General features: G+C 34.9%; 5 protein-coding genes across 8 annotated transcripts; all 5 read right to left on the bottom strand.

Moving 5' to 3' along the window:
* Positions 1–153: 153 nt before the first annotated feature.
* LOC147920346 (uncharacterized) lies at positions 154–2,586 on the bottom strand. Its single transcript, XM_087501026.1, has 5 exons — positions 2,388–2,586; positions 2,060–2,104; positions 1,776–1,866; positions 1,011–1,099; positions 154–711 (listed from the first exon to the last, which is right to left on the bottom strand). Exons 1-5 carry the CDS (start codon positions 2,584–2,586, stop codon positions 506–508), a joined length of 630 nt encoding a protein of 209 aa, XP_087357152.1. The 3' UTR covers positions 154–505.
* Positions 2,587–2,662: 76 nt separating this feature from the next.
* Positions 2,663–3,992, bottom strand: LOC104767633 (F-box/RNI/FBD-like domain protein). Its single transcript, XM_087500543.1, has 2 exons — positions 2,992–3,992; positions 2,663–2,912 (listed from the first exon to the last, which is right to left on the bottom strand). The coding sequence occupies exons 1-2, from the start codon at positions 3,916–3,918 to the stop codon at positions 2,760–2,762; spliced, it is 1,080 nt and encodes a 359-aa protein (XP_087356669.1). The 5' UTR covers positions 3,919–3,992; the 3' UTR covers positions 2,663–2,759.
* Positions 3,993–4,581: 589 nt separating this feature from the next.
* On the bottom strand, positions 4,582–7,802 carry LOC104767632 (uncharacterized). Of its 4 annotated transcripts, none has more exons than XM_019240695.2 (9): positions 7,218–7,802; positions 6,893–6,995; positions 6,621–6,795; positions 6,016–6,151; positions 5,804–5,924; positions 5,493–5,667; positions 5,334–5,393; positions 5,129–5,245; positions 4,582–5,055 (listed from the first exon to the last, which is right to left on the bottom strand). In XM_019240695.2, the coding sequence occupies exons 1-8, from the start codon at positions 7,535–7,537 to the stop codon at positions 5,163–5,165; spliced, it is 1,173 nt and encodes a 390-aa protein (XP_019096240.1). In that variant the 5' UTR covers positions 7,538–7,802; the 3' UTR covers positions 4,582–5,055; positions 5,129–5,162. The 4 variants fall into 4 exon arrangements, with proteins under 4 accessions (XP_019096240.1, XP_087359064.1, XP_019096241.1 ...); XM_087502938.1 differs by having other exon boundaries at positions 6,016–6,148; positions 7,218–7,784; XM_019240696.2 differs by having other exon boundaries at positions 5,129–5,239; positions 7,218–7,716.
* A 488-nt stretch (positions 7,803–8,290) lies between these two features.
* On the bottom strand, positions 8,291–9,358 carry LOC147920345 (Homeodomain-like superfamily protein). Its single transcript, XM_087501025.1, has 3 exons — positions 9,184–9,358; positions 8,530–9,105; positions 8,291–8,409 (listed from the first exon to the last, which is right to left on the bottom strand). The coding sequence occupies exons 1-3, from the start codon at positions 9,356–9,358 to the stop codon at positions 8,291–8,293; spliced, it is 870 nt and encodes a 289-aa protein (XP_087357151.1).
* Positions 9,359–12,791: 3,433 nt separating this feature from the next.
* LOC104765772 (uncharacterized) lies at positions 12,792–13,515 on the bottom strand. Its single transcript, XM_010489532.2, has 3 exons — positions 13,366–13,515; positions 13,155–13,273; positions 12,792–13,060 (listed from the first exon to the last, which is right to left on the bottom strand). Exons 1-3 carry the CDS (start codon positions 13,464–13,466, stop codon positions 12,966–12,968), a joined length of 315 nt encoding a protein of 104 aa, XP_010487834.2. The 5' UTR covers positions 13,467–13,515; the 3' UTR covers positions 12,792–12,965.
* Positions 13,516–16,224: the final 2,709 nt, after the last annotated feature.

The following is a 16,224-nucleotide window of genomic DNA, read 5'->3' as shown; positions in this document are numbered from 1 at the left end:
AGCCAAGAGCATTTTTATTTTTTGTCGGAATAAAACCGAACTGAAACAAAAGATCAAAGATCAGATAACACAGATATTAGATCATATAGCCGTATAAGTCAATAATAATCGAAGCAAAAAAAAAAAAAAAACATCGAAGCAATTTAAAAAGCATCTCCACCATTAACAAAACCAAGCATCTCTCTCTCTAAACCTTTTTTTGTGTTCGGAATGATGAGTCTCATGCACAAACGCGCGAGTATCATCCCATGAGAATAATTAAAAGAAATCTTCAAAAGCCAACTAAAAGGATAAAACCAAACTAGAACGGACGTTTTGCTCATTCTCGTTTCCCTAATCCTTGTTGAGGTAAGATTTGTTGCCCAAATTGTAGTTGCGGTAACATTTGTTGCCCATTTTGTAGTTGCGGTAACATTTGTTGCCCATATTATAGTTGCGGTATGCTTTGTATGCTTTGTTGCGGTAATCCTCCATGCAATTGTCCCATATGGTTAACAAAGCTTTGTTACCTTAATTGTTGCTGCATCAATCTTTCTGGTGGTGTTGCAAGAAGTTGTAACCCAGTGTTAGTAGCTAGGTTAAGACTTGGATTCTGAAAGACCCTTATAATCTCTTCCGGCAATACATCTACATTGGTAATCCCTGTTTCATTCAGTATATCCTTGATATTTTTTGTAACTCTATCATGTTCCACATCGAGACTGTAGATGGCTACATATATTTCAACAAACAAAGAAACAAAAACAGATCAATAAAATGATCTAAAATTTGTAACTAAAAAACAAGAAAACTGATATAATATGATCTATATCTATATATATATATATATATATATAGATTAGACGAAAACTAATTAAATTATATTTTTTTTATAACTCAGGAGTAATCCTAAAGGCTTCCTATGCCCAAAGACTAATCTCTTGGGGTCGGGGGAAACCATGTTAAATTTCGAACCCCCATGGCCAATGCTACTCAAACCTCCGTGGCCAATGCTAATTAAATTATATTACCATGATCTAAGAACTGTTTGCAGATAGGGAGGTCGAGATCCTTGAGCTTACTCTTCTCTTCCTTGAAAGAATCAATAAATGGTCGGATTAGGGATGTCAGTTGGGCTTGGAGACGATGGGCTGTCCATGTCCAAATTTATTTGGACCGGTCATGGTCATGACCAAATTTGAAACGGTTAAATGGACCCAAAACCAATTTAGCCCGTTAATAAATGGTCTGAACTCATCTAGACATGGACTGTCCAATAATCTTTAAAAATTAGGGTTTCTAAATTTGGAGATTTTTTTTTTCTTCATTTCGTTGCTTCTCTCTCTCCCCTCTTTCTCTCTCTCTCGATTTCGTCGATTCTAAGTTTGAATCAGATCTTGTCCTTGGTTACTTCTGATCCAAAGTTGAATCTCTCTACTTCGCGAGCTTTTGAATAATTTGGAAGTAAATTTCGTTATTTTCTTTTAGTTAATTTTTTGGGTATTTCAAAAGTTTCGATTTTTTTTGTGCTTGTGTATAGGATTATTGCATTTACTATGAATTTATGAGTATTATGTAAGAATTTATGAATGTTATGATGAATTTATAATTGTTACGATAAAATTATCATAATTGAATTCATGAATTATGTGGATTATATGGGCAATCCAATTAGTTATGGTCTTATTTGGTTTGGACTTATTTGGATATGGTTCTATTTGGGTTTTGACCATAAATGTCAATAAAATATATGTGTCCATTTGGACAGACCCATTTGGACATCCCTAGGTCTGATTTTAACACATTTCCCTGAAAGTGTCCCGGTTTTCTCAATGTCTTCCATGAACGACTTCACTGGATCACTCGTCGGACCACAAGAGTCATATTAGAATATGTATTGGACGAAAAAGTTTAGTGAAAATTTGTATGGCAAGATAATTTTTTAAAATGATCCAATATCTACATATATATTTGTATCATCTGGCGGATCAGTAAAGGATGAGACTAAATCAGTGCAGTGACATATTATTGTGCGTGCATCATTCAGATCTTGCAAATGTGTTCTCCTTTATATATGTACCTTCCCAAATCAGTTTCACAACCTGCCCTGGGTAATTCTGACACCCTAGTAAAAGCATATATATTCAAATTGCACCTACCAGATATAGTTAACAAGATATCTTCATGTTCCGATATGGTTAACAGATTCGTTGTATCGTGGCTTTGTAAACTCTAGATTAACACATAATATACGTTTGTTTTGTCGGCAAAAAAAAAAGAGAAAATTTTTCAAACCCAAAATGTAGAGAAACCAAAAAATAATACTTAAGAGTCTCCCAAAAGGTTATTATCCCTCACTCAAATTTATTCATAACAAAAGATTCCTAAATCAGTAGTGATGATCTCACAGCGCGGAGAAAGCTTAGTGAATGTACTAAGTTCCTTGAAGATATCTGAAACTTTCTTTGCTCTAGATGAAGCTTTCTTTGCCCTAGCATAAACTTTCATTGCTTCAGAAGACTCTTTGAAACGCAGAATGAGTTTCTTGAGAACTACTGAATTCTCAAGAAAATACCTCACAAGTGTCTTCACGGGTTCTTCCACCATAACATCTTTTAATTTGATCTCAACACACACCAGATTCAATACCATACACTGGGGTACACCATTAAGTTTGATTTCCCTTGTAACAACAATAAGGTCCTGCAAACGGACAAGCACAGTATACAATATATATCAATAGTGTACTCTTTAACTTACTAACCAAATCGCAGACTCAATCAGAGGCTTACCAATATGAGATTTTTCAGGTTTGGGAAGCTCTCTAGAAAGGCTGGAAATAGTTCTAACATGTTACTATAAATTGCAGCTTGCAAACGAGTCACGTTATCAAATTTGCGAATCCGTCCCAGTTTGGAATAATGAAAGAGGACCTGCAAGAAGAAAAAAATAAATATACATATTGTTAGAGGATACACATTAATTTCGATTGTTTAGAATATAAAAAATTACCTTTAGAGTTGACTCAGAGATGATCATATGTCTTACACTAGAGATACCATTGAGAAAATCGCTGATAGCATTTCTCCTCTCTCTATACGAAGTGCTTCCACGGTCAACATGAAAGTCACTACCGATCTCTATCATGGAAAGAGAGGTCAGATTCTTCAGCACAATCCTATCAGATTGATCATCACTGAAGTACATATACTTGAGTTGTGGAGCATCAATCTCAAAGGCAAAAACAGTATCAGTGTAATTAGTATCAAACGAGAAAATAAAGCTTTTAAGAGTCTGAGACTTCACACGCAGAGACGACACATTTTTCTGGCGCTCATGATAATCGTAAGGCAAAGCCAAGGCAAACTCTTCAAGAACAGGACAACCAGAGATGAGCTTCTCCATGAACAGAGGATCTTCATCATCGTACGAAACGTCAGCAAGATGCAAGATCTTGAGACAAGGCAGAGAAACACCAACCGCGGGATCCAAATCCGACAACCCTACGTTCGCTAGCTTTAAAGACACCAACGTGTCGCTGTTGTAAATCTTGTCAGTCAAGTAATCTCGGCTAGAACGTTCCATAAGAGACTCAACTTCTAGATGTTGCACTCCGCGCTCAACCACTGTTTCGATCCAATTCACAAAATCCTCTCTGTAGTCACTGGTTTCGTCGTACTGTACCTTGAACTTTTGAACTCGTGAGCCGTTGTTGTGGTTGAAGTCCAGGTAAGTGTCGATGAAACACTTAGCGCCCGGAGGGGATTCGCCATAGGAAGGGTAGTCATCGGGAAACAGTTCGAGCCCTGGGACACTTAGCCATAGTGATTCCCATCTCTTCGATAAAACGCTTGTTCTTACTGACTCGTTGGTCGCAAGGAACGAGAGGATATGCGTCAGCAAAGAATCTGGCAGGTTGCTGATTCTATCGCTACTCATGACGATAAAACGAAAACCCTAATTTTTCATTAAAAACAATGACATCAAAAGTCTAGAATGAATCAAGCTAGGGTAAAAGACGGTTACATTACATGAACGTAGAAATAAAGAACTCACCGTTGCTTTAACTTGTTTAATTTTCTGGCCGGAGATTTTTTTTGTTTTGGTTTACGGAGGAGTAAAATGATAACTGATGATGAGCACTAAAGCCACTAATGGAATAGTGGGTAAATGTATTTACTTCCAAAACGAATCTTTCTCTCTAAAAATCCGGAAATCCTCAGTACACTCAATTTTGAAAATACCAAATTTTGAAATGTAGAAACCGTATCTTAATTTGATATGGTTACTTATTTTGATTACGGGTTTGATTCAAAAAAATTTATTAAAAAAAAAAATAGTCGGTTTGGAAGTTTGGAATCCAAATCGCTGTGATTGAGGAGAGCAGGACTCTGTTTTGACGTTAGCTTAATTTTTTTTGAAGAATAGCCCATGTATGTAGCGCTCTCTCTGCCTTTGGCTATTTCTACCATAAAGCCCCTAAAGGTTTATAGTTATTGTCATTGAAGAGTGAACCATTGTTATTTGGTTTGGTAGAATCATGTTTAAAGATACATGTTTCGTTAATTATATTCCGCTAATGGTCACTACACGACAGGACAATTTTGAAACATGAACTAAACTTTCATTTTGAAATAGAAAATGATTTTTGTCAGTGTATATACCAAAAGGGTAAATATTAGAAACAAACTCAAAAAAGGCTGCACTTGCAAGCAAATTCAGAAAACGCAATATGCTTACAAGTCTCACATTCGAGATACCTTTATAGTCTTTTAACTTACACTTTTGAAGGAGACTAAATCAATGCAACGGCTTTGTCGGGTTTCCTGAACTGACCTCTACTGATCCAAAAAAGATGTCCAGGAAATCAATCCGACTTTGTGGAGAACTATGTTTTGCCTACGTGGAAAATATTATAAAAACTGGCGACTTCCTAAAAGAGTCATTGTTCAGTCTTGATGAAGTGGTTGGTCAGATGTTTTGAGACCGATGCGTCTTCCAGACTTCAAGTGAACCAACTTCAAAGAGTTCTAACAGCTTCTCATCGCATATGACTCTCCTCTTGCCAGAAGGATCCTAAGTTATGAAAATGGTATAAAGAAGCAAACAAGTAAGAGAAAAACCATAGTGTAGAGAGCAAACGTCATACCTGAAGATTATTCTGTTTTATGTCTCGAGCTTGACTACTGCATCTGAAAGTGGAAGGGGAGCAAGAACTTCCGTCTTCTTCTTTTATCTTGCTCGTCTGGTTCCTCACTATCTGTGTCTGACCAAATGCATATGCTTTGTTTATACCATGATGTTTATACCATGATGAGAAAAGGGACAAGTTGAGATTCATCTAGCTTTCTTACCTCCATCTGATTCCATTTTTTGCTTTCCATTCTTTGGGGAGTTAGAGCTAATTGATTCTCCTAGACCAGAGACAAACAACAATTAGTATATGGTTAAAATGCCAAAACCGGGAAAAGATGGCTCCCGTAAAATGTAAGAACTTTCCAGTCATCAAATACCTGCATTATCCTCTAGAGGCCATATGTGCTTTGTTAGCAGTTTATTCATCTGAAACATATTGATTGACTCGAACGGGAACAAAGATCGCAACGACTCATCGCATATTATTGTGCGTCCATCATTCGGATCTTGCAATTTGTTCTCCTTTATGTACTTCCAAAGCAATTTCACCACCTAAAACCATTTACCAGACAAAATGTTAAAACAAGGGATCTGGTTACGATAAATTAGATAAGTAACTTGGAAATTTAGGCTCAGATCTTGAGTAATATAACGAAGAGAAACTAATTTCCTCGAGTCAGACATGTACCTCTGTCCTGGCTAATTCTGTCACCCCAGTAAATGACTGAAGCTCCGGTGAGAGGCTGCAAATTTTAGCAAAGCCGCCTCCTCCTCCTTTTCTCTTGGGCTTCTCTACCGACTTGGCAGGCCTATTTGATAGAGAAAACTTAGTTTATGAGAATCAGAGTGGCGATAACTAGCTGGACAATACAAAAGCTGCGTGAGAAAGAGAGAACTAACGTTTTTCTCTTGCGTTTCCGCAAATTCCTAACTTCCTCATCTTCACTTTCTTCTTCCTTATTCTCTCCCACTTGTTCGTTTTGCTCCCCTTTCTTGTCTGTTCCCTCCGATGCCTTATCTTCAGCATCATATTCTTCTTGGAAAGAAAAAAAGTCATCTCATTATACTTGCATAACACAAACTCAGAAACTGCTGTCTACAACCGTAAAAAGGTACTCAGGAAATATATAATACCGTACAAAAATAAATTCATGTTCATTAGGAGTGGTCTCTTGCACAAATATATAAGCATCTTAACAACACAACGCTAGGGGAAAATTCTTTCCACACAGTTACACATGATCAGTCTCTACAGCGGAGTACTCCACATGATACAACTTGGCCTATCAAGCAACTTAGGATCAATGCACCACATGATACAACTTCTTAGCCTATCAAGCAACTTAGGATCATCAACGCAGTCCAATGTGACTGTACCAGACGCATCAAGTCCATGAAGAATTTAAGCAGAAATCTAAATACTAGAGCTTTTTATAGTTATTATAAACACCACCACCCTAAGAGAAAACTGTGAAAGCAGTATAATAATGAAAAGGAAGTGTTACCATCTCCCTCGCCTAAGGGCCAAATATGCTTGGATAAAGCCTTGTTCATTTGAAACATATTAATGGTCTTGACACGGAACAAGGAATGAAGCAACTCGTCACACACAATCTTCCTCCTGTCCTTTGGGTCCTGCAAATCCTTCTCTTTGATATAATCCCACAATTTCCTCACAACCTGAATAATATATTACACACAGGGGACAAAAAGAATGAAGTAAATTCCACTCCAAAGCATCGACATTACACTTGTAGAAGAAAGACAGAACAAGTACCTCGGTTCGAGCTAACTGAGATGTACCAACAACCTTCTCAAGCTGTGGAGAAAGCTGAGATACTTTGGCAAAGCCACCTCCTCGTTTCTTGGCCTTTACTGGCCTAACACATAAACAACAATGAACATGTGTACATTTATAAATCTCTTCAATTGAAAACTTAAACCACACCACACTAATGAATCATTCATTTTGATTGGATCGAAACGATCCCTATAAAAACTCAAACTTGTTGTGTGTGTGATCATCGATTCATTATTGGTATTGGAATTCAAAAGAATCCAATTTCACATAAACCAGAATCAATAATACAAAGAGAAATTACCGTTCCTCCTTCTCCTCCTCTTCACTTTCACTTCCTCCATCTCCGTCGCCGTCTCCATCAGCTACTTCAATTTCCGACTTGATTCCGTCGGCATCAATGTCATGTTCTTCTGCCTTAGGGGTCTCTTCTTCTTCTTCTACAGCGCCATTGGTCTCGAGAAAAGCGTCGATTTGATCCCTAATGAAGGCTTTCTTATCAGTAAAGTCGACACCGAAATCCGTCTCGAGTTGACGACGGACGCTAGCCGGAGTCGCCTTTTCTAGGTCGGAGCTACCGAGAATCTCACGGAGTCGGGTCACCAGGTCCAAGTCGGAAACCATATTTTTTTTTTCCGTTATTGAAGAAAAAAAGCACGAAGCAGCGGCTGATATGCAAAAGCGAAAAACCGATTCTCGAGAACTTACAGAAAGAGAGAACGTCGTCGTTTTCAGGTACTTCACCCTTTGTTCCACATTAACACGTTTTAATTTTGTGGTATTATTTTAGTTATGATTTGATTGAAAAAAAAAAACAAAAACAAAAACAAAATAGTTTGGATATTTTTCTTCTCTACAAGTTTCATCAACCAATCCAAAAAGTAAAAGTACCGTACAAGTAAATAGATTTCTTTATAAAATGTTGTGGTTTTAAGCAACTCTCCTCGTGAAGCCATATCTGTCTAAGAAGACTGGACCACGTAAGATGAAAATAAAATCATATGAATGAAGGTTACGACGACTTTAATCTTAGAAAAGTAAAAGTTTTGATTCTAAAGTCAAGATAATTAGACCTTATTGGGAGAGAGAGCTGAGACTTATTTTGCCTACACAAAAATTGAATAAAAGAAATATAAGAGAAAGAGAACTAAAAACACTAACACGTACAGTTAGAATATTAAGATGAGAAACATTATTAGCACGTACGTTTATGATTTGTACATACATATATGATTGTTTGCAATACAATATCAGGTTCACAAACCAAAAGGGGAAAGAAAAAAAACGAAGAAAAAATATGTTCTACAATTACAATTTTTGATGTAAGTAAGTATATCTTCAGAAACCTATTTCTTCAATATACACTATTCTTCATCTTCAGTTCAAGTCGTTAGCGGGATCTCCACGACGCTTCATAACTTGTAAATAATTTTCAATTTGTTTTTCAGTCAGTCCCTCTGCCTGCATTAAGTCGTGTATGTCTTTGGCTCTTGCCACTGAAATCAAAACAAAACAAAAAAAAAAAAATCAAAAAGTTAGTTAGAAAAAATGGAGTAATTAAGAGTTAAAAAAGAATAGACCCAAAAAAGGAAGGAATATTAAATAAAGTTACGTACTCGCTAATCCCCCAAGGCTAGCAACTGACTCATCAAACACCTGTTGAAGCCGACCTTCCCACTTGATTCCTGGTGCTCGTGGTCGTGGTCCTCGTGGAAGAGGGTGTTGGTTTGGATTTGGCAGTGGAAGAGGAAGTGGGTCTTGTAAGATATGTAGTCGTGGGTTTGGGCCTTGGGAATGAGGATAAAGAAAAGGGTTAAACGGAGAAGAGGATAACGGCGCCGACGAGATGTTATCCAAACGTGGACGAGTAGACGATGGTGATGCGGATAAGCTACCGAAAAGTGGTCGATAAGATGAATCGGGAGGATGAAATGGTGACTGAGAGGAGGATGAAGTCGTTGACAACATATCACCCAAACGCGATCGACGATATGGTTGAAATGCCGACGATGATAATGGTTTACTCAAACTTGGTTGATCAGAGGAATGAGGGGGTCGTCGAACAGAGTGTGAGACTGGCGACGGGAATAACTCCAACTCCCTCAACCCTGTTGGATGTACTTGAAGAGATGATGATGACGAAGACTGTGATTGAAGCAAGCTTTGACGAATACCTCGAAGTTGAGCAATTTCTGCATGAAAAGATTTGACACTTAGAGAGAGGAAGAAGGAATTAAGAGGGTGAAGCTAATGAGAAGATATATACTAACCTTCGTTTGTCCGGTAATTCCGATCTTGAATACTCTTGATCAAATCTTCATCTTCTTTACTCGTCTCTTCTAACTCCATCAAACGTTCATCTATCTTGGCAAGTTTACTGGGAAATGGATCAATGTTATCAAGCTGGTCAAGAAAGTCACCAAGACTCTTATTCTCGTAACTCATGATGGCTTGCGACGGAAGAAACTGATCCTCTCTCTGCGTTATATAGGAGAAAGAATTAGGAGATGGCTGGAAGAAACTGTTTGTTATGCATAATTACTAAAAACCCCACATATTTAACAATATTCATTTCACTTACGATTTAAAGTATTCTCGATGGCTCTGTTTGGTTGAGTTTTAATCAAGAAATGCTAATCACCTCGCTTCCTGCACATTTAAAGTGTTGTTGACGTAAGTCTTTAGGGTCAATTAGTTCGAAAGCTAGCTCTTCTAATGCCTGCAAGACTGAAGGGTTGTTGTATTTTGGAAAGTGGCGTAATTTTCTAAGGGTTTGTGATTGAATTATACATGTTTCGGTGTGTGAGGTGACTGCTCCGACGGAGAAAGCTGATTCAGCTCCTAAGAGAGCTCGCCAAACTGAGAAGAGCCGCATTCAAAACAAATCTAAGAAATCTGAAGCCTGAACACAGATGAAGAAGGTAATGTACTAAACCTCTCGTGTTGTTTCTGTTTGAAGATAGGATACAAGATTGTTGATAAGCTTGTAGATGCTTGCTACCTCTAAAGTTTTAGTGATAAGTTAGGTGGAAACAATATTAGGGAACGTTTCTCCTTTGGAATTCTTGTAGCAACCAGTAAACAACACTGAACACTGGAATATATGCAAGTAGGTGGATTAATTATCATTATTGCAACCGGTTTATCGCAAAAATTGAACTAGCTCGAGTGGTAGCTGCATGTTGAGAGATGGTTTCATGTTTCTATTAGAAAGTAAGCTAAGAAGATTTGGAAAGATATCATTGCTTCCAAATCTTCTTAGCTTCTTAGGTAATATTCATGCATGGCTTTAACCAAATTAACTCTCTTCTACGAGAGCACAAGAAGGTGGTCTCCGCAAATTCAACATGCTTTTATACCTACGCAACCACATCAAAAGCCCATGGAATGCAACCAGATCATCCTGACCTTTAATCCCAAACTCTCTTCTCCTCTCAAATATTTACTCCTTACTGTTTCATCTACTTTGTGCCCAGCAGCGTATCGGTTTAGCAAAACCGCATATATGTCTTCGATCTCGTTAATAAACCCATTCATTGCTCTTAGACATATCGTCGAGCACTTGGTGGAACTCTTCGAAGCGCGCCGTATTTTCCCAAGAACATGGAGAATCTATACACCAAGGAGCTAGATTAGATAAACTGGCCGGTCTCCAATGTTTAACGATCAATTGGGAAAGTACATAAGCTGGTCTCCAATTAGATCGATTCCGATTAACCAACCACTTGTACAAGAAGAACCATCTCTTCAGTTAACCATTATTCACTAACTCTTCCAAAACTTTAACATATACAAATTGTTGCAATTAACATCGTAAAAAGAAATAACTCTTAAATTAAATCTAACGAGTTTATGATTAAACATTACAAAAATTTTCAGTTTTAGAAAATATTAAATAATAATAAATAGAATTTACTGTATCTATCTATGTTAACATTTTTGCAGCAGTTTTGTAAAAGTAGTCTTGAAATTTGAAAATATTTATAACCAATGCCATTATCATTAAAACATTTTTAAAAAAGAAGAAGATAAAATCGAAATATGCAAAAATAAGATATGTGAATTAAATATTCTCTTATCAATCCCATATAATGTTCCTAAATTATCTCCACCTCGGAGCCTAATAATCTGCAAAACTAAACAAAATTCATTCCAATATAGAAAACTCTATATTCGCTCCAATCAATCATATTCAATTACTTCAAATTTTTTAATTTTTAAAAAAATTTCTCCAGATTTTCAGTCTTCAATATATAGAAAATCTAAAGAGCTCCTCTGCTAAATATAAACTATTTAATCTACAACGAGATTTGTGGAAAAGTAACAGTACCAAATAAATTTCTTAAAAAATACATAAAAGAAAAATCTTAACTTCCTAGACACTCTGATTTCGTAATATACATAATACACAGTAATATAAGTAAATATTATTTATATAAATTAAATATTTATATATACATAATTATGTCAAAATCTTAACTTCTAGACAGTCCTCACAATTAAGTATATCGGGATTACGGATTTTAGCAAAGTACGTTTGTGGTTGGCGGGTTGTCCCAAAAACTACAAATATATGATTAAAATAAATATATTATATATAAATAATATTTTTACATAGTTATGTATATATTATACGTGAAATATGTGATAATGTGAAGAAATTTAATGTCTACCAATTAAGATATTTACAAAATATCATTATTATAAGTTATTTTAAAATTTCTTTTTTTTCTTTGCCCACTAAAATTTTAAAGAATAATTAATATAAAATTTATGTCAGGGACATGCTTAGGCGTAACTTTAACGACTGCGGTCTTAACGGGTTGACCCGCTGCGGTCCGAGAAATAAGAAATGTGGACCGACCTATTTGACACCTCTATGTACATGATTATTATAAACAAACAGGTAAAACTTAATAATATAAAAGGATACTAATTCTATAAATTAATTTATAACAAAAATAAATTATTGTGTTGTATACCGTAGAATTAACAATCAAAATACAATTATACAATCTTAAACATCAAATAAAACGTATAAAATTAACTACAATTATAACTTGAAATTTAATGATTTTAGTAAAAGAAAGTTTAAAATCTAGTACAATTAAACAAATTTGCTGACCAAAGTAAGATTTGAATGATAATAACAAATTTTAGTACATGATATAGTTCTTGCAATTCGTGCAGACAAAAAAACAAATAAAAAACAAACAACTAATACGATAATGCATGTATATTATTGGGAAGCACCGATCGAGAACGCTCTGTTTGATAAATAACATCGATCTCTCAAGAAGAATATGCATGCATGTCATTATGTCAAGGTTTGTTATTAAATGCTCCCTGACCAGAGAAGTCCTAATTCATATACTCGTATGATTCTGGAGGTGATGAGATCAGCACCCTTCCCTTTTTGTATTGACTCTCGCATCATCCAACTAATCAAAATAATGGACACATAGACAGTCGTAAACAGTCGTCGTATTAACATTCTTTGGAAATACATGTTTCCAATACAATTTATCTATCGTGTGTGCGCTGCGTGTGATTTTTTATTTTTATTTTCTCCATTCTGTAACTCTTAACATGGTTTCGAGTTTGCTCTTAACTTTCTATATACGAGCAAAGATAGCAACTCCAGTCTATATCAAACACATTTTAGATTATGTACATACCATCCGATTAGTACCCCTTTTTTTTTGTTTTTTCCCCCTCAACCTTGGCCTATTTCTTATGAATTCATATTTGTAGCCTAATCTGCACTTCTTTATATGAAAAATAGTACGCCATCTGAATTTCATAATCTTTTTTTCTTGGATGTTACGGTTCCACTAAATATGAATCGATTGCTATAACTTTTCTTCTTGTAAAAAAATAAACAAAAATTCTCGAATATAATATAGGAAAACATTCTAAATATTATAAGAACATTTAAAAAGGTACGTGCATGCATATGATAAGATAGATGTTAAAGAAAAAAACACAAACAAAAAACCCCTTAACCGCGTTTATTATAGAATGAAATTTATTAATTTGAATCTTTTGATCCTCAGTTCTTCTTCCGGAGTAGAGTTTGCTTTAAGGTACGTAACTCGGCGATTTCTATGGAGCGAATCCTCATCCTCTCGACGATAATAGCCTTGGCTACACGAATATGAACACACTAAGGTTTATTTATTTATTTAAAATAGAGAATAAAATAGAAAGAATGATCAAATAGAGAAATCAAAATCAGTACCTAAATCTAGATCCCTGATCTCCTCTTTGATTTGTTTAAGATAGTCGTCAATTCTGGATATTATTTCCGGAACTGATTTGAGTTTTGAGATTTCTTCCAGGAACTCATCAAGATCCTTCCTGGGGATTGAAAGTGAAGAGAAGCTTGGGAGAGAAGAAAGGTTTTTAAATCAGAGTGGAAAAAAAACACATTAAAAACCCTCGAAATTTACCTCATCTTCTTCAAGTGTCTTGGACGAGGATGACGAATTAAGAATAAACGTGAACGGACTTGTCGGATTTCAAATGAATAATGCGGCTGTGCATGCACCATTCTCGATAACGAGATATGTCGTCTCTTCTTCTCTTTTGCCAAACAAACTCTCAACTTTTGTCGCTGTAATTATATATAGGGTAAAGATTAAATAATATTAGTGTTGCCAAAAAAAAAAAAAACTCGCCCGATTCTAACAAATAATATTACAACGTTGCCAAGCTACCGTTTTTTAAATATTATATTTTATAAGAAGATAATAATACCAAGGTTGTTATTTTACTATATATCTATCTCGAATATTATTTATTGCGGTTTTTTTTGTAAAAAGATATTTGGTAAAATCTAAACAAATTACGATTTAGATTCCAGTAGTGATATCTCTTTCCTTTGATAATTCTTAGAAACATTAGAAAAACGAGATTTAATTGATCCACGAAACTATTAACAATGTTGACGACAAAATAATAATAATAATAATAATAATGTGGTTTCCCGTTTCGTACGTATTATTTTCTGATCAGTTGATTGCTTTACATTTTTTTGTCCATGGTTCTGTGCCATTAATATTTTTTATATAAGTTGTGTACAAAACAATCATATATATTAGTTTATAATATAAAATATATTTAAAATAAAAAAATAAAATGTATATTAAATTATAAAGAAAAAAAATATATATACATTTTTATATCTGACAAAATTTTTAAAAAAAATATATATTACAAAATATTTGAATAACTAAATAAGAAGACATATATAAAAAAATAATAATAATAATTTTTTTTGCTTTCTCTCTCCTCCAACACACACAAATCACTTCTCTCTCACTATTTTTTCTATTTCACAGATGGTCTCCACGACTAATTGTCCTATTGTAAATAGTAAACTCACTAATTTTCCAAATAAGTTTTAGAAATATACTAATTTCCCACTTATCTAAAGATAATGCAAGAGAGTCCATCGGCGACGAGAGAATGTTTGGAGGATGGTGGAAGCCAGGATACGCTCTCACGGACGCTGCGGAAATTAAAACAGTTCTTCGTATTTTCAGATGAACTTATCCAGTTTAACTATCTTTTCTGACATCGACGACGTTTTTTCTGGTTGAGATATTTTGAGAACAAACTCTGCCATGTTGATGATGATGATGAGTGAGTGATTGAAGAGAAAAAGTGAGATCGTTTCAATTGCTTTTATACGTTCTCACGGGTAAAGCTGGCTAATTACTAACAGATAAGAAGAAGTTGCAAACTTACCCATCTGAATTAGTAAAAGGGTTAAACTGTTAAAGGACTTCAAAAGTTCTCATAATTTAATTACCAAACCCGCCCACGTCTGAATTAGTCTAAATATATTTCCCAAATTTTATCTCATATTAAATGTAGTGAAAATAATTTTGTAATTTTTCTTCCACGTCTGAATTATTGTTTGAAATTTCGAAGAGAGCCCTTATATTTATCCTATACGTTTCCATTGTTCATTGTATTAAAATTTAAAAATGTTTTTTCCACCTAGAGATACAGAAGTACGTACACATGAAGTGATGAAACTAATCTCTCTTTTTTTTGTGTGTATGTATTGTATTGTGTACTTACTACATACCCATGTAGAAGTAGAACGACATCTTTTCTCGAACATAAAGTGAGAAATCATCGTAAAATATTCTAATAACTAAAGATGACAAAAATAATGTAAATCACTGGATTTTTAAATAACTATCAATAGATAGTTAGATGCCAAAGAAAAAAGGAAAAAAACCCCTCAAAATTTCATTTATTTTCAAACCTTCGTTTGATCCTCAAAGCTTGTTGTGGAGTAGTAACCTATAGTAGCAAAAATAATCATTAATCTACCTATAAAGTATTAGAAACGATGATCTTTTCTATTGATGTAAATGAATCAGTTGTTAAACTTACATTTTAACCGCTTCAATGTTCCTAAGGAACTCGATGTTTCTCCTTTCCTCCTTTCCTCCTCTTCGTCCATCTTCCTAAGCTCTTCCGCGACTTTCATACGCAACTCCGTGATTTCCCTCAGTTCTTCTTTGAGTTTGGCCCTGACTGCAAGAATACCAAAAACCTTAGACATTAGCTATAAAGATTAATCATAAAAAGAGAGTGAAATATATATATATAGAAATATATGATAAAATAGAAATTTAAAACATATATATACCGGCATCTTCTCTCATCTTCCGCTCTTCGAGTTCCTTTATTCGATCATCAACTCTGGATATTTGTTCTGGAACTGATTCGAGTTTGAAGATTTCTTCTAGAAATTCACGAAAATCTTTCATCTGTGGGATTAAATGTGAAGGGTGGCTTGGGTGACAAGCAAGTGTTGTAGAAGATTGCAAGGAAAATAATTAAAAAAAAAACAGCAAAAAAAGACAAAAAAAAACCCTAGTTAGAAATACAATACCTACGACGCAGCTAACAAAAAGTGTAACTATGACGCAGCTTATGATCATCAAATAGGGTCTACTACTATGGGATGGATTCTAAGAGATAACTATGAGGCTTCGTTAGGATGGGAAGCTTCTAGTATGCCAAATGCGAGATCACCACTTGAAGCAGAAGTCAAAGCATTACTTGTTGCAAGGTATCTATAAAGATATTCTCTTTTGTGTACTCGTTTTCACAACATAGTATTTATCTCCAAAAACGATCATGTAATAAGGTTGCGCATATTTTGGCTAAACATGGCTGTCGAAATTGTATTTTCTATTCGAGTTGTTTTGATCCGCCTATATGGCTCTATGAACAGATGTATCATGACTTTTTACACTCATAAATAAAATCTCAATTTGCTGAAA

This window comes from Camelina sativa, chromosome 19 (assembly GCF_030686135.1).
Source record: "Camelina sativa cultivar CO46 ecotype springtype chromosome 19, ASM3068613v1".
In the NCBI taxonomy this organism is placed as follows: Eukaryota; Viridiplantae; Streptophyta; class Magnoliopsida; order Brassicales; family Brassicaceae; genus Camelina; species Camelina sativa.
The sequence above is the reverse complement of the archived record's forward strand: the minus strand, read 5'-3'. Positions and strand labels throughout refer to the sequence as shown.